Genomic DNA, 22,032 nt, shown 5'->3' with positions numbered 1-22,032 from the left:
GTGCGCGGGCCGAGGTTCCGGGACGCCAAGAGCCCCCCTCCCGCCCCCTTCTGGTGGCCTCGGTCTGTCCCCAAAGCGGCCTGGACGGGCTTAGCCGAGACCCAAGGCGGGGGGCGGTCCCGGGGTTCCGAAAGGCCCGGGTGGGGGCGGAAGAGGGCCGCCCTGGCCCGGGAGTCTGAAGCCTAGCGGTCTGGGGTTCCTTCGTGCGCGACCTTTGCCAAGTCAACCCTTCCGGGGCTCAGTGTCCCTGCTCTGCCGTCAAGCAGGAGAGATGCCGGCTACCTCCCGTCTTTGACTGTCCAAGTAAGGGCGTGGCTAGAGGGGGCCCGCAGGGGTGGGACCCCAACTGTACGGTGGCCGCACCCCTGGACGTTGGGCATCTGTCTGTTGCTCAACTTCGGCGACCTTTTTTTTTTTTTTCCCCTCCCTCACCAACTAGCTTAGTCCCAGTCAAGGCTCCACGACCAGCCAGCCCTGGGTCTGGCCAGGTAAACACTGTCAGAACCAACTGAGAAATCAACATCAGCCCTGGGGAACCTTAATCTCATTCGACTTACTTGGTTTTCCAAGGAGAAGTGAATCGCTGTAAGAGATTCCGTCCTTTGTGCCTGTGAAGGAAGCTCATAGATGACAAATTTCACGGGCCAGAGAGGGAGAAGGAGGGTACTCCACTGAGGGTTGTCCTAGTGACAAGTTTCCTTCCTCTACTTAATCTTCTTTCCTCTTCCTCCACTCTTCTCCCCTATCCCCACTCAACATTTTGATCTTGCCCTTAACATTTCATATCCAACCGATTTTTCTTTGTCTTTACTCAGAACAGAATGCTTTGACCTCCAGCTGTTTGAAACCTAGTAGATAATACAGGTGAGTGAATAGTTTGCAGATGCTGAAGGTAACATTTTTGAAGAATTGTACAGACTTATCCGATGATCTGAAGTAGCAAGATGTCATCTGTGGGCCTGAAAGTAAAACTTTGGTGATCTCCACAAAACATGTAAAGTTAGAATTGAAACCACAGTCTTAGTGTTTTGAACACCATTGAAGGGAGTAGATGTTCGCTTATCTTGTTAAATATTTGCATAGGAATTTGAGGTTTTAGGTAACTGTATCAAACTTAAAGGAAAAGAGCCACAAAGCATTCCCAGAAAAGTTTAAGGGTATATGATACCTGTAATATAAAATACTTTTTTCAAGGAAACAGCTGATTGCAAACAGAATTATTCTGGAACATTAGAATGTTACACTTTGCCCTCTTGTTTGTTACATATGTTTGTGTCTTTGATTTAAAAAGACAGATCTGTCCTGATTAAACTTATTGAGAGGAGTTAAAAGCATTAAGTCATAATTATTTGATTTTAACCTGGGAGGTTTTATTAAATGTGTCATATGCCATAGCCAACATGGGATAATAAAAAGAAAACAAAGTTGAAACCTGTAAGTCACAACATTCTGTGTCCAACTGCCAGCCCTGCCCCTTTGCCACAGCCTTTAGCAGTTTGCCTCATGTCTTTGGGACTAGATTTCCCTGTCTGTATATGCATCTGAAACACCTTAGAACTTTTTAAGTCTTTAGCAATTGTATCCTGTTATATGTACATTTAAGTTACAAAACTTACTCTTGAAACCTGAAGCTTAACATAACAAGAGTAGAATCTTTCCAGTGTTTAACTTAGAGCTATCTTCTCATCTGATTTATAGATACTGAGTGCCATAAGCCTTTGGCCCATATATAAGTGGGAATGCAGCTTGCTTGGATGTGTGAAACTGTTTAGGCACCTTTGTCTGAATCCAGTCATTAAGATCTACTGCCCTAGTTCCTTGGTGCAGAATAGCTACATATCGAACATGTTTGCAAAACTAAAGAAGAAAATTGCCGAAGAGACTGCTGTAGCCCAGAGGCCTGGAGGAGCTACTAGGATCCCACGCTCTGTCAGCAAGGAATCTGTAGCCTCTATGGGAGCTGACTCTGGAGATGACTTTGTAAGTATCTTCTCTTGATTTAAATATTTGATGGTATCAGTATCTTTGGAGGGCCACGCTTGGTGGCTCACGCCTGTAATCCTAGCTACTCAGGAGGCTGAGATCTAAGGATCACAGTTCAAAGCTAACCCAGGTAGGAAAGTCTGAAATTCTTTTTTTTTTTTTTATTGTGAAAATACCATACAGAGGGGTTATAATTACATGGGCAAGATAATGAGTACATTTCTTATCAAGCATTGTTGCCTACTCCTCTGTTTCCCCTTCCCATCCCTTCCCATTTGCCCCCCACCGCACCCGCCAGTCTGCGAAATTCTTAACTCCATTTAATGGCCATAAAACTGGAAGTGACACTGTGGCTCAATGTGGTAGAACGCTAGACTTGAGCAGAAAAGCTGAGGGAAAGCTGAGCACCAGTAGCTCACACCTGTAATCCTACCTACTCAGGAGGCTGAGGTCTGAGGATTGCGGTTCAAAGCTAGCTGGAGCAGAAAAGTCTGTAAGACTCTTATCTCCAATAAACTACTCAGTAAAAAACAGAAGTTGCACTGTGGCTCAGTGGTAGAGCTCTAGCCTCAAGCATAGAGAGGCTCAGGGACCGCCACAGACCCTAAGTTCAAGCCCCATAATGGACAAAGCAAAAAAAGCTCAGGTACAGTGCCCAGGTCCTGAGTTCAAGCTCCACAACTGACAAAAAAAAAAAATAATCCATAAGGGACTCCTCCTAATAAATGTTCTGAAATTGAATAATTATTTCTTACCCTTGTAGTTTCTATCTGTACAAAACCGTGCAAATGTGATTCTTTACTTTGAGGAGTCATTTTAATAGTGCTTGATTTGTTAATACTAGCTAGACTTCATTGGCACATTTTTCTGTTCCACTTCCTGAGCACTGTTCTCACATACTGTTTTTTTCCTTCCATGGTGCAATGTTTACATTTCAATTTATTGAAATGCCTGGGCTTGTTATACTTGCAGGTACATAGACTTTAAGTCATTGTTGCTTAACAAGGTCTGTGAATGGCGGTCTAGAGTTATGAGTGCACTCTGTTATTAGGAAAGTTGATGGAAAGGTGGCACTGATGACTTAGCATGTCACCTTATTTGTAAAGTACCTTTTGTGTTGGTAAGATTATAAAACACCACAGACTATGCTGTATTAGGGAAGTGTCCTGCTTGAGGATTAAATAATAATATGTCTTCGGCATATTATGGAATCCTTATAAGTCAGATGACTTTGTTGGTGGTGGTGGTCATGGGACTTGAACTGGGCCTGGCCACTGTCCCTCAGCTCTTCAGCTCAAGGTGAGCATTCTACCACTTGAGCCACAGTGCCACTTCTGGTTTTCTGGTAGTTTATTGGAGATAAGAGTCTCACAAACTTTCCTTCCCAAACTGGTTTTGAACTGCAGTCCTCAGATCTCAGCCCCCTGAGTAGCTAGGATTACAGGCGTGAACCACCAGCACCCAGCTCTTCAGATGACTTTTTAGAATATAAGGTTTTATTTATATATATGAATTGATAGATGGTAGATGTAAAAGACTGTATACATATATAATGTGTATGTAAAGTGTAAAGCAAGTTTAGTCCTCATCACTGAAAAACAAATATTAATCATATTGTATGTATAAAGCATAAGGTAAACCTATTGTATAACCAAAGAAATAGAATGTATCAACATTGCCAAAGCCACTAACATGTTGCTTCCCAATTCCCTGCCCTCTCTCTTCCAGGTAGCCAAAATATTGTGTCTATCATTGCCTTAGGGTTTTGTTGTTGTTGTTGTTGTTGTTCTGTTGGGTTTTTTTTTGTTTTGTGTATGTGTGTGCTTGTGGGTACACGCCAGCCAGTCCTGGGCTTGAACTTAGGGCCTGGGCACTGTCCCTAAGCTTCTTTTGCTCAAGGCTAGTACTCTACCATTTGAGCCACAGTGCCACTTCTGGCTTTTTTCTGTTTATGTGGTACTGAGGAATCGAACCCAGGGTTTCATGCATGCTAGGCAGCCACTCTACCACTAAGCCACATTCCCAGCCCCCAGCTAATCATTTTCTTAGTTTTTAAAACATCATGACAATTATGTATATAGTATATACTCATAAATGACTTCTTATTTAACACTGGTTTAGGGTGTGTGTGTGTGTGTGTGTGTGTGTGTGTGTGTGTGTGTGTGTGTGTGTGTGTGTGTGTGTGTGTGTGTGTGTGTGTGTGTGTGTGTGTGTGTGTGTGTGTGTGTGTGTGTGTGTGTGTGTGTGTGTGTGTGTGTGTGTGTGTGTACAGTTCTGGAGCTTGAACTCAAGGCCTGAATGCTGTCCCTGAGCTTTTTTGCTCAAAAATAGTGATCTACTACTTAAGCCATAGCTTCATTTAGCAAAGTCCTAGGGACTTTCCTTCCCAGGTTAGCTTCAAACCATAATCCACAAATCTCAGCCTTCTAAGTAGCCAGGATTAATAGGCATGAGCCATCAGTACCCAGATTTAATACTGCTTGCTTTGGAGCTTTATAAAAAGATATGCTAAGTGCCATTGTCACACCTGTACTCTTAGCTACTCAGGAGGCAGAGATCTTAGGATGGAAGTTCAGAGCCAGCCCATTTAGCAAAGTCCATAAGACTTAATCACCAAAAAGCCAAAGTGGAACTTTAACTCAGGTGGTAGAATGCTAGCCTTAAAGCCTTGAGCAAAACAAGAAAACCTCAGAGATAGTGCCCTGAGCTCAAGTTCCAGTACTGGCATCAAAAAAAAAAAAAAGGATATACCATAGTATTCTTGGACTAACTTTTTAAAAAACTCAACATGTTTCTAAAACGCTTCTGTGTTGCCCAAATGTGGCTTATTTATTTCCTTTTACTGCTTTATAGGATTCTAGAATTTGAAAGGCTACAGTTTATTTCTGTGTTGTCCCAGTGATAGATATTTGAGTTGTTTCCATGATCAGATGAATCCTCCCTCTCCTTTCTTGCTCTCTGAATTCTGGGTCATATTACATGCCAGAAGCTATTAGGTTATTGAGGTGGAGCAACATTACAAGATCTGGATTTTCATGGACTCCTTTATCTGTATGTGGACATTCTCTCACTGAGCTGAAGAATATGGTCTTGACATTAAATTCTGTAACAGAAACATCCCTTTTCCCTCCATGTTGACATACTAAATGAACTTTGATCTAGAATATATTCCAGACCTAGAAAGTGACCCCAAATCTAAGTTCCTACCAAGGGAAGAACTCACAAGACCTTTTTAAGGACAGCAGTCTCAGGCCTGCTCTGTTAATTTTTTTTTTCATAGTATATAAAGCATTTAGCATAGTACCTGGCTCTTCAGATAAGTATTTCATAACTTAGTTTCTTATGCTGTGACTGCACTTTTAGGGAGCACCTTTTTATTGTGCCATGTGTGTGTGTGTGTGTTGAATTGAGGGCCTGGCACGTGTGTGTGTGTGTGTGTGTGTGTGTGTGTGTGTGTGTGTGTGTGTGTGTGTGTGTAATTGAAGGCCTGGCACTTGATCCCTGGCGTGTGTGTGTGTGTGTGTGTGTGTGTGTGTGTGTGTGTGTAACTGAGGGCCTGGCACGTGTGTGTGTGTGTGTGTGTGTGTGTAATTGAGGGCCTGGCACTTGATCCACAATACCACTTCCGGCTTTTTCTATTTATGTGGTGCTGAGGAATCGAACCCAGGGTTTTATGCATGCTAGGCAAGCATTCTACCACTAAGCCACCTTCCCAGCCCACCACTGTTTTTTTTTATTTTTTTTATTATCTTTAAATAGTTGTACAAAGAAGTTCCCATTCTACAAAACAGTATATGAGTACAAAGTGTCTGACAACACTGTCACCCATCTCTCCTATCCCATCCCCTCTCTCATTTTTTTCTTTAATTGAGATTAGGTGATTACATAAATTTCACATATTTCACAGTATTGTGGAATAGTGATACTTAGTTAAAGTCACAAACACATCGTAACCTTCACAAAGCAAATTGTCATTATCATGATCTATACAGTTTGTGAATTCTACGAGCTTTTACAATACAAGTTATTTCTTCCACATCAGATGCCACCACTGTTTTTAATACTTAGCACAGTGCTGAGATCTAGCATGTCTCACCCAAGTGGAATCACTTCGACTTAGCAAGCAGGAGGCCTGAGTTCAGACTTTAGTACTGCCAAAAATTGTACAATTTTGGTTTGTTTTTGCAGATCTAACAAATATCAAATTCTTTCACCATCATCATAGCTCTGTAATAGATCATATTTACTACCACAGTTTTCAAATAAGGATAATAGTTAGCTGGGGAGTTGAGTAATTCTTTCAGATTCTTGCAGCTTATAAGTAGGAAAGCTGGGACTTGAACCCAGATCTTAGGACTCCAAAGGCTCTCTTCTCACGTGTCCTTTATACTGACTCTTAGTAAGTTTTGGACTGGCAAGTGATTGAAGAGGTTAATAAATATTTAAAATGTGTCTAGAGGCATCCTGCATTTCTTGGCTCAGTTTTCAATGCTCAGTGCTCACTTCCATCTGCAAGCTAACAGTAGCTACTTAAGTATTTATTACAGCACAACACATTAACATTAACTCTGCTTCCTTCTTTGTGTATATGTGTGTGTGATATGAGGTTATGAAAACAGGACCTTTGCTTGGTAGAAATGGGCATGATGGCTCACACCTGTAATCTTAGCTACTCATAAGGTTGAGATCTGAGGATCAAAGTTGAAAGCCAGTCAGGACAAGAAAGTTCATGAAACTCTTATCTGCAATTAACTACCAAAAAACAGAGAAGTGGAGCTGTGGCTCAGGGGTTAGAGCACCAACTTTAGGCAAAAATCTAAAAATGTTATGGCCTGGGAAGGTGGCTCAGTGATAGAGTGCTTGCCTTACATGCACGAGGCCCTGTGTTCGATTCCTCAGTACCACATAAGCAGAAAACACTGCAAGTGGTACTGTAGCTCAAGTAGTAGAGTGCTAACTTTGAGCTGAAGAGCTGAGGGACAGCGCCCAGGCCCAGGCCCCATGATTGAACAACAACAAAAAAATAATAATGTCATTATGTCTGTTGTAACTACTTTAACAAAATAAGAATTGATGAAAATATAAGAAAAAAATCTGTAATTTTAAATGGAAAATTATAATTAAATATTTTCCTTTTCTATATTTGAAAACTTTAATATTAAAAAGTAAAAAGAAGCCAGGAATAGTAGCTCACATCTGAAATTCCAAATTCCAAGTCTCAGGAAGTTGAGGCAGGACATCTCTAAGCTAGGCTGAGTTATATAGCAAGACCCTAGCTGAGGAAAAGTAGTAAAAATATTTTATATTTTTATATATTTTATTTTTTATTTTTATTTATTTAGTTTTTTTTTTTTTTTTTTTTTTTTTTGCAGGTGCTGGGGCTTGAACTCAGGGCCTGGGCACTGTCCCTGAGCCTCTCTGTGCTCAAGGCTAGCACTCTACCACTTGAGCCACAGTGCCACTTCTGGCTTTTTCTGTTTATATGGTACAAGGGAATCAAACCCAGGGCTTCATGCATGTTAAGCAAACACGCACCACTAAGCCACATTCCTGGCTCTAAAATTATTTTGTTAAGTCACCTATTTCTTACCAATGTGTAGTGCTCATAAACTTCAACATAATCGGGATTTTGTTTTTTATAAAATAAATGTCTTGCTTATATATTGAGCTATGCTGGGCATCAGTGGCTCACACCTGTAATTCTAGCTACTTAGGAGGCTGAGATCTAAAAACCATTTGAAGCCAGCTTAGGTAAATAAGAGTTGGTGAGACTCTTATCTCCCGTTAACCACCAAAAAGCCAGCTGTAGATATGTGACTCAAGTGATAGAGCACTAGTGTTGAGCAAACCAAGCTAATGGACAGTGCCTAGACCCTGAATTCAAGCTCCAGTAGGAATACGATAGATAGATAGATAGATAGATAGATAGATAGATAGATAGATAGATAGATAGATAGATAGATAGATAGATAGATAGATGAATGTTAGTGAATGCATGTTTTCTATTAAAGTCTGTCAAGTCTATGGTATATTTTCAAGACTTAGATTAACATCCCTTTGTTTTACAGCGAGGATAATACAGCTTTATCAACATGAATGTAGATTTATAGACATAAACAAACCTTAGATTCCTATGGAAAAACCTTTCACATTTTCCCAGGAGTTTAACTTGTAGAAAGGGAAAGTGAAGCCAAGCATGTGGCTCATCCCTGCCATTTCAGCTAGAAGATAGAGGCTTGTGGTTTGAGTCCACAAGCCAATAAAGACTATCTCAAGCTGGGCACTGGTGGCTCATGCCTGTAATCCTAGCTACTCAGGAGGCTTAAGTGGTCCCTTGAGCTGAAGAGCTGAGGGACAGTGCCCAGGCCCAGAGTTCAAGGCCCGAGACAAAAAAAACAAAGACCATCTCAGTCTAACTTGGACATGGTAATGAGTCTTTATGGACCCAGCTGTGTATGATGAATGTGATCTGAGACAAGCCCTAGGCAAAAAACATGAGACTCCACCTGAAAAATAACTGAAGCAAAAGGAAATAGGGGTATGGCTCAAATGTTACAGTACCTGCTTAACCAGCAAGAGCCTATGAATTCAATCCCCAGTTGCACCAAGAAAGACTTAAAAGGGAAAATGTTGGGGCTGAGAATGTGGCTTAGTGGTAGAGTGCTTGCCTAGCATGCATGAAGCCCTGGGTTCAATTCCTCAGTACCACATAAACAGAAAAAGCCAGAAGTGGTGCTGTGTCTCAAGTGGTAGAGTGCTAGCCTTGAGCAAAAAGAAACTCAGGGAACAGTGCCCAGGCCCTGAGTTCAAGTTCAGGACTGGCCAAAAAAAAAAAAAGGAAAGTATGGTATAGATACCCAATGGAATTCTATGCTTTCATCAGAATGATATGGCACTGTTTGTAAATGAAAAGGCTTGGAAAAAATTATATTAAGGTAGCCCCAAAGAAACATAGGTTGCATGTTTCCCCTCATTTTTAGTAATTAGAATATACCTATACATCTACAAGTAAATGCAATAGATGGTAAAATGCAAAAAAAAAAAAAAAAGTACACTTGGACACAATAAATTAAATAGGACTCTAAGCATTCACTCAGTGAGAGCAAAGGAAGTATTCTTAGGAGAGGATCACAAAGGCTCAATAGCTATGTGCAAATGATCATATAAAATATGTTTATTGAACTCTCAAGAAATGGAAACAAAGTTTTTTAAATTATTATTTTGTTTTTTGGTTTTCGTTTTGTTTTGTTTTCTCCTTAGTCGCTGATTTTGATTTCTCTACCTTTTGATTTATATGTAAGCTTATCTGTTTTGGGAGAGGACAAGAGAGAGCACTGAAATGGTGGCATAAAGGGTGAATAAATGTAGCAGTGATACTCACTGGACTCTGTATTGAAAATGAACTATACAAGTGGGAAGGGGGTGTCAGGAGAGAAAAACTGGGAGAAAATGAGGGAAGATACGACGTTATTCAAAAAGAAAGATACTCATTATCTGACTTAGGTAACTACAACCCCTCTGTATATCATCTTTTTTTTTTTTTTTTTTTGTCGGTCGTGGGGCTTGAACTCTGGGCCTGGGCGCTGTCCCTCAGCTCTTCAGCTCAAGGCGAGCGCTCTACCACTTGAGCTACAGCACCACTTCCGGTTTTCTGGTGGTTTATTGGAGATAGGAGTCTCACGGTCTTTCCTGCCTGGGCTGACTTTGAACCTCGATCCTCAGATCTCAGCCTCCTGAGTAGCTAGGATTACAGGCGTGAGCCACCAGCGCCCGGCTCTGTATATCATCTTTACAATATAAATAACTAACTAAATAACAAGGAAAGAAAGTAAGTAAGGAAGAAAGAGGGAGGAAGAGGAAAAAGATTTCTTTTTCTTTTTTTTTTTTTTTTTTGTCGGTCGTGGGGCTTGAACTCTGGGCCTGGGCGCTGTCCCTCAGCTCTTCAGCTCAAGGCGAGCGCTCTACCACTTGAGCTACAGTGCCACTTCCGCTTTTCTTGGTGGTTTATTGGAGATAGGAGTCTCACGGTCTTTCCTGCCCAGGCTGGCTTTGAACCGGGATCCTCAGATCTCAGCCTCCTGAGTAGCTAGGATTACAGGCGTGAGCCACCAGCGCCCGGCTAAGATTTCTTTTTCATACTATATTCTTGGTATTAATATGATCACAGTGCATTTCTTTTTAATTTTTATTTTTTATTATTATAAGGTGATTACAGAAGTCTACTTGGAGTTACATAAGCCAGCTAATAAGTATCATGGTGCATTTATTTGCTGCCATTTGTTCCAAGAGTTTACATACAAAATGATTATGTTCGGGCTGGGAAGGTGGCTCAGTGGTAGAGCTCTTGCCTTGCAAAATGATTATGTTCAACATATCATCTCTCTTTAACATTATAGAAGGAGGTAATTTCACTTCCACTTTTTAGGAAGAGGATCTGGAGTCAGTTAGGAAGCTTTTCAATGATCCCAATAAGTAACAGTGAAACCAACATGAAATAGGAGTCTCCCCTTTCTGTCTGGTGCTACAGTCTTACACTGGAAACCTATGTGATCTTTCCTGTCTATATCAACAGGCTTCCGATGGAAGCAGCTCCAGAGAAGACCTTTCATCCCAGCTTTTGAGAAGAAATGAACAGATACGAAAATTAGAGGCCCGACTTTCTGGTATGTCTAAAAAGTCATAAATAGCAAACAGCAAGAAACTTACCTTGCCTACCTCTCACACCCTATCACATACCCTTATAGGATAACTTTATAGCTATTTTGACATATCATTTTGATCTTAGCCAGAAGGAGCAGTTGATAGCCCCTTTGTTCCCCTTTTTTAATCAGTGGTAAAACTGAACTTGAGTTTTTGTTTGTGTGTTTTTTTAATGTCTTTTTTTTTCTGCTTCTGAGGTTTCTGGCCATGAATATAAAAGGCATTAAAAGTATATATTAGTGGCCAGGCACCAGTGGCTCATGTCTATAATTCTAACTATTCAGGAGGCTGGGATCTGAGGATCACAGTTTGAAGCCAGCCTGAGCAGAAAAGTGTCATGAGATTCTTATCTCCAATTAAGTATTCAAAAAACCAGCTATGGCTCAAAGTCGTAGAGTGCTAACCTTGAGCAAAATTGCTCAGAGATAGCACTCAGGCCCTGAGTTCAAGACCCACAATTGACAGAAAACAAAAGTAGATGTTAGGTAGGCACCCATGGCTCAAACTTATACTCCTCAGGAGGCTGAGATCATGGTTCAAGGTTAGCCTAGGCACAAATTCCTCAAGACTCTTACCTCTAATTAATCAGCCAAAGTTGGAACTGAAGATGTTGCTCAAGTAGTAGAGTACCTTGAGAGAAAAAGTTAAGAGAGCTTGAGGCTCTTGAATTCAAATCCCAATATTAACACACACACACACACACACACACACACACACACACACATGAGTAGATATAGAGATTAATGATGGTGGCTCATGACAGTAAATTTCAAAACTCAAGAGGACAAGGCAAGAGTGTCATGAGTTTGAGGCCATCCTGATCTACATAGTGAGTTCAAAGCCACTCTTGGCTTATATAACAAAACCCTTTCTCAAAAAAATAAATAAATGTAAAATAGATTTGACCATCTTCCACCATTAACATAGCTTACTTTTAGTTAGAGGTAAGAGGTAAGAGACAGGTAATATCTGTAAGAAACAGCTAACAGATACTGGGTTTACCAATTAGCCCAAGAGAAAAGCTGATGTCATGTTGTCACTTGCTCTAGCTTAATGTCACCTGTGCAAGTATTGTTCCAGGGTCTTTGGGGCCACTTTTCAGTGTTATTCTAACTTCTGGTTCTGTAGAAGCTGTGATTCTCATTACATCTCTACACAGTTCCCATTATGTCCTTTGCCTGAATAACACATGTTCCTGATAGAGTTGTGAGTTCTTCTGTTTTCTACCAGGGATACATTTTTACTTCATCCTGTGAAGTGGTCCATGGATTCCATGTCTCTTTTTGTCCAGTGGCCTTATGCCCATTTTTATTGACATGAAACCAGTCAACCAAAATTTACCATATTAAGCATTAAATATTTGTATACATGTGGCTATCAAAGGTTCTTAGTTTGCAGCTATCAGCCAGTCTTTGTCCTCAGTATAGCCCTATTCCCAGTTGTTACTGTCTTGTCACTCAACCATAAAGGACATCAATAACAGAGGTAAAAAGTCTTTTTTATTTAATTTTTTTATTGTAAAAATGCTGTACAGAGGGGTTACAGTTACATGAGCAAGGTAATGAGTACATTTCCTATTGAGCATTGTTGCCTCTTCCTTTGTTTTCCCCCTACCATCCCTTCCCTCCCACCTCCACAACTCCCCTCTCCCCCGCACCCTGCCCCAGAAAAAATCTTATATAATATTGGTAAGATAGTCATAAAGAAGTATGCATTTTCCTTGATGCAGAAAGAATAGTGGACCTTGACTTAAGAAAGAACAAGTAAGAGAGCTGATATTTATTAGCCAGCTTAGCGCCCTGGATATTGTCCTACAGCTTAGTATAAATTACAGTAATAACAAGAGTAGCTATACTTTATTGAATACTGTTTGCCAGGTACTTAAGGTATGAAATACTTTAATATTTCCTTTGAAATAGATATAGAACTAATATTCAGGATTATTAATTTACTTAAAGTCCCAGCTAAGGACTGACAGTTAAGATTTGAACTGCTGTCTCCTTTTTTATTGTTATGTGGGAACTTAGTTTCTGTGTAGAAAGGTTTCTGTGTAGCTTGTCCAGAAAATTATGAACCTGCCCCCATAAAGGCAGTTCTGTGCTAAAGTGGCAACTATTGCTCCAACCACTGTTAATCAGTTGGGTAAGTTATAAGGAAGCTTTTCTTGTGTCGTCTTCATCTGTCCTGGTGTAATTCCAAAAAGGTAAGGAAACATTGAGACCAAATAAATAAATAAAACCTAAGTGTTGAACCTGGGCTGGTGGCTTATGCCTATAATCCTAGCTACTCAGGAGGCTGAGATTTGAGGATTGAAATTCAAAGCTAGGCTGGGGCCAGTGGCTCACGCCTGTAATCCTAGCTACTCAAGAGGCTGAAATCTGAGGATCTCGGTTCAAAGCCAGCCCGGGCAGGAAAGTCCATGAGAAACTCTTACCTCCAATAAACCACTAGAAAACTGAAAATGGTGCTGTGGCTCAAGTGGTAGAGCACTCGCCTTGAGCTGAAGAGCGCAGGGACAGTGCCCAAGCCCAGAGTTCAAGCCCCACAAACCAAAAAAAACATTTAAAAAAGCCAAGCTGGGCAGAAAAATCTGAGTCTCTCAGATTTGGATGAGGCCTATCAGCCATTAACCAGCAAAAAGTTATAAGTGGAAGGCCGGGCGCTGGTGGCTCACGCCTGTAATCCTAGCTACTCAGGAGGCTGAGATCTGAGGATCGCGGTTCAAAGCCAGCCCGGGCAGGAGAGACCGTGAGACTCCTATCTCCAATAAACCACCAGAAAACCGGAAGTGGCGCTGTAGCTCAAGTGGTAGAGCGCTCGCCTTGAGCTGAAGAGCTGAAGGACAGCACCCAGGCCCAGAGTTCAAGCCCCACGACCGACAAAAAAAAAAAAAAAAAGTTATAAGTGGAAGAACTCTAAACCAAAAGAAAACCCCAGAACACCCCACTAAGTATTGAGATGATAATGTGTTTTTCATAGCAAGACATTTCTGATGACTACAGCTCTATAAAGGCTGAACAAATCTGCCTGTTTGTATTCACTGTTTATACCATGAATAGTTTGTACTATACCTGTTTGCCTATGTCATCCATTGTTATGGGAGGCTATCTGCCTAGCTTTCCTTAACAGACTGGTTTTCAAGTTGAGAAAATCATCATCATTTTCACTCATTATTTGTTTAATTAACTTCCTTTCCTGATGTTTGTCCATTCCTGGTATGTGCATCATCCTCCTCACCCAAGACTATGCTGAACAGGTCCGAAACTTACAGAAGATAAAAGAGAAGCTTGAAATTGCATTAGAAAAACACCAGGATTGTACGTATTTTTTTACTGCTTTTTTTTAATCTTTTCAGGCTTTAGCTTTGAAATGAAACAGTAGTGTTTTGTTAAGTTTGCCCATTGTCAGAACTTGTACCTTTATGGTGTTCTTCATGAGACTGATATATCATTTGTCTACTATTTCTTAAGTAGAAACTTGTGCTTCTGTTGTTTTGTGGGAGGGGTTGTCATGTGTTTCATCCGGTCTCCATCCAGCCGAACCTCTTATTGGCTGCCATATATTTCAGTAAAATCTGATGCCTGGCCATTGGGTCTAGATAAGGAGATGCTGGTAGTTGTAGCTGCATTACTAACATGTGGAGTTCCCAGGACAAAGCTCTATTGCCACTTCCACCCCCTTCTTCCAACAATAGAACATCTAAGTCAGCTGTGTTCCTTTGGGTATTCTCCAAGAAACATGCTATTAAAATGCAAAGCTATTATTTTATTGATATACATTAAACAAACATTTTTAAGAAAAATGAATTACAAACAACTCTGTTTTTCTTTGTTTTGATTTTTTATTTAGTTTTTTTTGGGGGGCGGTCCGGTCGTGGGGCCTGAACTCTGGGCCTGGGCGCTGTCGCTCAGCTCTTCAGCTCAAGGCTAGCGCTCTACCACTTGAGCCACAGCTCCACTTCCGGATTTTTTCTTTTTGCTTATGTGGTGCTGAGGAATCGAACCCAGAGCCTCAGGCATGCAAGGCAAGCGCTCTACCACTGAGCCACCTTCCCAGCCCCTTGATTTAGCACTTAGCAACCACATTGGTGTTTTCTGGTAATCTATCTAAAATGTTTTGTCATTGTACCACTTAAAATGTTACCTTTTGGCATCTTCCTACATATATACATTTTGCTATTATTGAAAACAAAAGCAAGGACCCTAACAAGCAAACCAAGTTCTGGAACATAGAGATGGAACAGGATTTTCCTAGTCTTATAGTTCACTTAGATGCCCTTGGCCTTTTTGTTGGTGACATTTGCAAATCACATGGGCTGTTTGTCATGCTACTGCTAAAATATTTCCATATCTCAAATAGAGCCTCTTTGTTAACAGCATCCATGCGGAAATTTCAAGAGCAGAATGAGACATTCCAAGCCAACAGAGCCAAAATGGCAGAAGGACTGGCTTTGGCATTAGCCAGAAAGGACCAGGTATTTCATATGTGGCATTGCCCAAGACTGGTGAAAGGATTTTACTTAGTTCAATGATGTAGAAAATTATGTTATAAATAGAAAATATCTTCAACCTAGCAGGAAAGAAATGCTATAAAAAATAGGTTGGTTTTTCTGTTTTTGTTTTTTGTTTTTGTCTGTCATGGGACTTGGCTGTGGGGCCTGGGTGCTGTCCCTGAGCTCTTTTGCTCAAGGCTAGTGCTTTACCATTTTGAACCATAGTGCCACTGCCCACTTCAAGTTTTCTGGTAGTTAATTGGAGATAAGAGTCTCACAAACTTTCTACCTGGGCTGGCTTTGAACTGCGATCCTCAGATCTCAACTTGCTGAGTTGCTAGGATTACAGGTGTGAACCACCAATGCCTAGCAATGCAAAAAATATTTTTGGTTATTTTTTGTTTTTGTTTTTGTTTTGCCAGTTCTGGAGCTTGAACTCTGGGCCTGGGTACTGTCCCTGAGCTGCTTTTGCCCAAGGCTAGCACTCTACCACTTGACACAGCCAACATCTGGCTTTTTTGAGTAGTTTATTGGAGATAAGAGCCTCTCCTCTCCTCCCCTCCCCTCTTCTTTTCTGCCTGGGTGCCACCAGCACCCGTCTGTGCAGTTTTTTTTGGGTTTTTTTTTGGGGGGGGGGTCCAGTCGTGGGGCCTGAACTCTGAGCCTGGGCGCTGTCCCTCAGCTCTTCAGCTCAAGGCTAGCACTCTACCACTGAGCCACTTTCCCAGCCCCTTCTGTGCAGTTTTTTAATGTTTCTTTTGTTCTTATAAAGTCAGATTTGACAGTTGTAACCACTAAATGTGTCTAGAACATGAGTTACATTCTCTGCATCTGTGCAATGTTGTAAAATGGGAGGGAAATCTGTAATCTGTAATCTCCAGAGAGCCTGTACCTTGAACCTACGTCCCCAGATACCTTCCAGTGATAGTGGAGAGCTTATCATGTGCTTAGCTCTTTTAACCTCTACCAAAAGTGTCCTTCAGCCCAGCTAACTAGACTGAGGGGAACTTGTGAATCTCCCCAGAACCATCCACTGAAAGATGCTGGATGCATGGCAGCAAGAAATGGAAATAGTGTTGTTATTGGCTGTTAATTACAAATATGTTTAGCCTGAGACAACCAATGGCCTTTTAAATTTAAGATATGCATCGATATTTGTAATGATGCTGATTGTAACCATACTCCTGATTTTAATAAGATAGTCAATTATGTTTCATTTAAGAAAACATACAAGAAGCCGGGCGCTGGTGGATCACGCCTGTAATCCTAGCTACTCAGGAGGCTGAGATCTGAGGATCGCGGTTCAAAGCCAGCCCGGGCAGGAGAGACCGTGAGACTCCTATCTCCAATAAACCACCAGAAAACCGGAAGTGGCGCTGTAGCTCAAGTGGTAGAGCGCTCGCCTTGAGCTGAAGAGCTGAGGGACAACGCCCAGGCCCAGAGTTAAAGCCCCACGACCGACAAAAAAAAAGAAAAGAAAACATACAAGGCTGAGAAGGTAGCTTAGTGATAGAGTGCTTGACTAGCATGCATGAAGTCCTGAGTTCGATTCCTCAGTACCACATAAACAGAAAAGGCCAGAAGTGGCGTTGTGGCTCAAGTGATAGAGTGGTAGCCTTGAGCAAAAGATCAGGGATAGTACCCAGACCTTGAGTTCAAGCCCCAGGACTGGCCAAAAAAAAGAAAAAGAAAACATATAGCCGGGCACCGGTAGCTCACTCCTGTAATCCTAATCCGGAGACTAAAATCTGAGGATTGCAGTTCAAAGCCAGCCCAGGCAGGAAAGTCTGTGAGACTCTTTTTTTTTTTTTTTTGTCGGTCATGGGGCTTGAACTCTGGGCTTGGGCACTGTCCCTCAGATCTTCAGCTCAAGGCTAGGGCTCTACCCCTTGAACCACAGCACCACTTCTGGTTTTCTGGTGGTTTATTGAAGATAAGAGTCTCACAGACTTTCCTGCCTGGGCTGGCTTTGAACCGCGATCCTCAGATCTCAGCCTCCTGAGTAGCTAGGATTATAGATGTGAGCCACTGACACCCTTCTGTGAGACTCTTATCTCCAATTAACCACCAGAAAATTATTAGTGGTGCTGTGGGTCAAGTGGTAGAGCACTAGCCTTGAGCTGAAGAGCTCAGCGACAGTACCCAGGCTCAGAGTTCAAGACCCATGACTGACCAAAATAAATAATAAATAAATTTGATCTTCTATAGATGGAATAGTTGGTTTATTTTAAATGTATATTTGTTGTCAAGTGTGGTGGTTCATGGCCTGTAATCCTAGCTACTTAAGAAGCACATATCAGGAGGATTGTGGGGTTTGTGTAGCCCTAGCTCAACTGACAAACCAGATGTGGTGGTATAATTCTTGTAACAATTTAACAATTCAATAACATCTATACCTAAAATATAACTAAAGCAAAAAAGAAAGGAGGGTGTGGCTCAAGTGGTAGAGTACCTGCCTATCAAGTGCAAGTCCCATCGCCTAGCTAGTTCAAACTTGCTCCAAAAACTCCAAAAGCATAAACTGTCTATTTGTCAACTAGGACATTGCTAGTTAGAAAGAATGTCATTCACAGATAAATCTTAGATAAATATGGTATGAATATTTATAAGAAAATCTGATGGGCACCAGTGGCTCACACCTGTCCATAATCCTAGCTACTCTAGCAACTGAAATGTAAGGATCATGGTTCAGGAAAGTACTTGAGGCTTTTATCTCCAGTTAATCACCAAAAAGCTTAGCTCCACTAGCCAAGTGATATCCTTGGGCAGAAAAGCTCAGGGACAGCACCTAGGCCCTGAGTTCAAACCACAGTACTGCTACTCCCCCTCCCCCAAAAGTAAAATAATCAAAGAAAATCTAAGGTTGTACAATCAGAACATGCCTTTTGTACCAATAGTTATTTTACCCCTAATTTACAGCTTGTGAATAAAGGGCATAGAATCCCTTTTCCTTTCCTCTCTACCAGAAGACAGAAAGCATATTGTACATGAATACAAGAGGGAAAATAATTAGTACTGCTGACAGTACTCTCTGACTCTTATCAGTAAATTAATTTCTGGATATCATTTGAAGAGTGACCCACCTCAGTGGCTCCAGCTGCCGTTCCCAAGGAATACCATGCTCATGGGAGAGTACTGTGAATAAGCAGAAATAAGCTTTCTTGACAGAACTTTTTTTTTTGTCAGTCATGGGGCCTGAACTCTGAGCCTGGACACTGTTCCTCAGCTCTCCAGCTCAAGGATAGCACTCTACCACTTGAGCCACAGCACCACTTCTGAAATAAGCTTTCTTTAGCCACCCTGCCTAGAAGTCTGTAGACTAAGCCCGTTTCAGAGCTTTATATAAAGTTCATTGTCTTTTCCACTTGGGACTTGCCTTCTGTGATATTAAACCAAAGTTATGTAGGTTGATTTGGTTTTGGTTTTTTTGCTTTTGGGCTTTTTTTATTGATGGCTATTGGGTATTTTTTGTTTTCTGGAAGCCATATTAGTACAGCTATTCTTCCCTAAAAACTGGACTTACTTAAATTTTGATTTGTTTTAGGAATGGTCAGAAAAGATGGATCAACTTGAAAAGGTTAGTTTATCTCTGTTTTTGTCTCATGTTAGTCTTATCTCGGGGGTTTGGAAATGTTCTCTCCAGTAACCACTGTACGGTACTGATCGCAGAACCACCTGTTGGAAGTAGGGCACTGTGTGATTAGAACTGCCTTAATGGCTCCTGGCCTGTTCTTTCTTTCTTTCTTTTTTTTTTTTTGTCAGTATTGGGGCCTGAACTCTGGGCTTGGGCGCTGTCCCTCAGCTCTTCAGCTCAAGGCTAGCACTCTACTACTTGAGCCAGAGTGCCACTTCTGACTTTTTCTGCTTATGTGGGTACTGAGGAATTGAATGCAGGGTCTCATGCATGCAAGGCAAGCACTCTACCACTGAGCCACATTCCCACCTCTCTTATTCTTTCTTGAAGGACATGCTGGATGTCTTTTTTTTATTGTCAGTCATGGGGCTTGAACACAGGCCTGAGCACTGTCCCTCAGCAATTCAGCTCAAGAATAGCACTCTACCACTTGAGCCACAGCATTACTTCTGGTTTTCTGGTGGTTTATTGGAGATAACAGTTTCATGGTTTTTCCTGCCCAGGCTGGCTTTGAACTGTGATTCTCAGATCTCAGCCTCCTAAGTAGCTAGGATTACAGGCATGAGCCACTGATACCCGGCTTGTGCTGGATATCTTTTGCTTACTACTCTGGATGGTCTACCCAGTTCCCTTTTTCTGTGGACCTAAAGGCTGATCACTACTACATCAACATGGCTTGGTATCCTCTGGCTTCTGATTGGGTGCAGCCAGCAGGGAACACTGAAAGAGTTCTGCATGGAAGAAGCATGCATGTGATCAGGATACTTAGTCCCCAACTGTGTCCACATAGGCTCCCTTCATGTTTTTTGGTTTCCTGGCCAAAAATCACAGTTTCAGTTGGAGCTTTGGTTCATGGGGTCCTTTTGACATGATTTTTCTCTGTCTGAATTTCTTGTAACCTCTTCGTCTGTTTGGCACTTTCCACCCAACAGTTACTAGCATAAAATCTCTCTTCCTTTTTTTTTTTTTTTTTGTTTATGCAGTACCAAGAAATTGAACCCAGGGCCTCAGCATGCTAGGCTAGCATTCTTACCAGTAAGCCACATTCCCAGCCCAAAGTTTCTCTCCTTAACTGGCTCTCAACTTTGATAAAACCCTTTATTAACCCATCCTCAGGATACCAAATCTGAGTTTAGTATCTGTTTCTGTTGGGGCCCTGACTGGTCCTTTGGTAAAATTGAGAATATTTCCTGATAAATCAAGAGGGACCAGAGCATTTCTCAGAGCTCAATGTTGAACAGATAAGAGACACTTTTGGATAGACACAGATGAGATGAGTATTCTAAGATCATAGTTCCAGTCTGGGCTATACAGCCAAATTCAAAGCCAGCTAGGGCAAAAGCTAGTGAGATCACCCCTTCCATCTTAATCAATAGCTGGGCATGGTGAAGCATACCTATATCTCAGCAATGCAGAAAGCATAAATAGGAGATATGTACAGTCCAGCCTAGACATTAACACAAGACTCTATCTAAAACTAAAAAAAAAAGGAGCTACTGAGGAGGCTGAGATATGAAGATGGTAGTTCAAAGCCAGCCCAGGCAGGAAAGTCTGTGAGACTCTTACCTTTAGTTAAACAACTCAGAAAGCCAGTGTAGAGCTGTGGTTCAAGTTGTAGAGCACTAACCTTGAGCAAAAAATGTCAGAAACAGTGCTCAGACCCTGAGTTCAAGCTTCAGAATTGACACACACTCACAAACATACACAAACCCTAAAGCAAGCCAGGCATTGGTGGCTCGCTCACACAATCCTAGCACTGGGCAGTGAAGTTCAAAAGACCTTATCTCAAAAATAACCAGTAAAAGACCCAAGTGGTAGAGCATCTGCTAACAAGCAGGAGGCCCTGAGTTCAAGCCCAAGTACCACCAGAAAAGAAAAAACAGAATATACTTGTGTAATACTATAATTGCCTAAGTTGTTATCTTCTTCCATATAGGAAAAAAGGTTTCTGACAGCTCAGTTGCAAGAAGTGAAGAACCAGAGTTTGAATCTTTTCCAAAAGAGGGATGAAATTGATGAACTAGAGGGGTTCCAGCAACAAGAACTAAGTAAACTAAAGCACATGGTATGCATTTTTATTTTAGAAGCTAAATAATTAATAACACTAAAAGGTAGTAAATGCTGGCTGTTCTTGATTTTTATTAATCATCATTCTCTTAATTACTGATATACACACCCCATAGGCTTCACTTTTCATCACATATTTATGAAAATGGAGTACTTGTTTGAGCTATATTTCCTTTACCATTTGTTTGTTTTGAGTATTAGGGATATAAGCTCCCTTATAATTCCACAAAATGTTATGAAAGTTGGACTATTTTTAAAAGTATATTTATTAGTAGGAGCCTAACGAAACTTTATGTCTTTGTGTCAGCTTTTAAAAAAAGAAGAATGTCTAGAGAAAGTGGAACAAGAGTTGGAAGCACGAACCAGAGAACTTAGTCGCACTCAGGAAGAGTTGGAGACTTCCAATCAGATGTCATCAGACTTAAGCAACAAGCTAGAAGAATTACAGAGATACTACTCTTCGCTGGAAGATCAGAGGTTCTTGCTTGGTCTGTGGGGCCCCCGGGCAGAGGTGTAGCTCTGGCTGTAGCCAGCCCACCTGTTCCCATTGTTCATTGTAACACTTTTTACTCTCAGCTCTGGCAGAGATGTCCACCTATCCATATCTTCCTTAGGCTCAGGTGTGCTGTCCCACCTCTCACCTTCACTGACTAACCTCAGGTCTATTTCAGTCCTACTAAGCAATCCAGTCTGGTTTTAGGTTTAAAGTTATTGAGTAATCCAAGGCAGATGAAGATTTCATGCTTAAATCTGGGTAGGCATTTTTTCATGGGGCTTCTTCTTCAGAGAGAGCCATGAAATCTTTTCCATTTATAAACCTTTTATGTAGCTAATAATGTTGTTTGCAGCTTAACATGTAAGGGACCATCTTCATTTTTCCTTTGGAAAGTGTTTCATAGGTGAGGTATCCAAATTTGTTCTTTGTCTGATTTCTTTCAATGAAGAGATCATGTGACAGCTTTACAAGCTGGAGCAGAAAATAAGATCATAGCCCTGGAACAAAAGGAACAAGAGCTTCAAGCAGTCATTCAGCAGCTTTCCATGGATTTGCAGAAGGTAAGAATAACGGACAAACAGTGGAACTGCCTACCTGGGATTCATGAATAAATTGATGAAATGCATATTCTCTTGTATTCTGTATTGTACTACTGCTTTA

The 22,032-nt window shown here is 41.3% G+C and overlaps 1 protein-coding gene across 3 annotated transcripts in view; it reads left to right on the top strand.

Annotated features, from left to right (window-relative positions):
• Golga1 (golgin A1) overlaps nucleotides 1-22,032 on the top strand; it is a 52,367-nt gene that overhangs the window by 34 nt on the left and 30,301 nt on the right. The window contains exons 1-10 of one of the 3 annotated variants that reach the window (XM_070013438.1): nucleotides 7-303; nucleotides 816-864; nucleotides 1,699-1,980; nucleotides 10,556-10,646; nucleotides 13,926-14,000; nucleotides 15,060-15,157; nucleotides 18,720-18,752; nucleotides 20,746-20,874; nucleotides 21,184-21,353; nucleotides 21,821-21,932. In XM_070013438.1, the coding sequence (XP_069869539.1) occupies nucleotides 1,846-1,980; nucleotides 10,556-10,646; nucleotides 13,926-14,000; nucleotides 15,060-15,157; nucleotides 18,720-18,752; nucleotides 20,746-20,874; nucleotides 21,184-21,353; nucleotides 21,821-21,932 (843 nt within the window). In that variant the 5' untranslated portion in view covers nucleotides 7-303; nucleotides 816-864; nucleotides 1,699-1,845. Of the gene's footprint in view, nucleotides 1-6; nucleotides 304-815; nucleotides 865-1,698; nucleotides 1,981-10,555; nucleotides 10,647-13,925; nucleotides 14,001-15,059; nucleotides 15,158-18,719; nucleotides 18,753-20,745; nucleotides 20,875-21,183; nucleotides 21,354-21,820; nucleotides 21,933-22,032 lie in introns of those variants that run through there. The other 2 variants (XM_070013454.1, XM_070013447.1) reach the window with 2 other exon arrangements.

This window comes from Dipodomys merriami, unplaced genomic scaffold, assembly GCF_024711535.1.
Source record: "Dipodomys merriami isolate MVZ:Mamm:240054 unplaced genomic scaffold, mDipMer1.0.p SCAF_11, whole genome shotgun sequence".
Taxonomy (NCBI): domain Eukaryota; kingdom Metazoa; phylum Chordata; class Mammalia; order Rodentia; family Heteromyidae; genus Dipodomys; species Dipodomys merriami.
The sequence above is the reverse complement of the archived record's forward strand: the minus strand, read 5'-3'. Positions and strand labels throughout refer to the sequence as shown.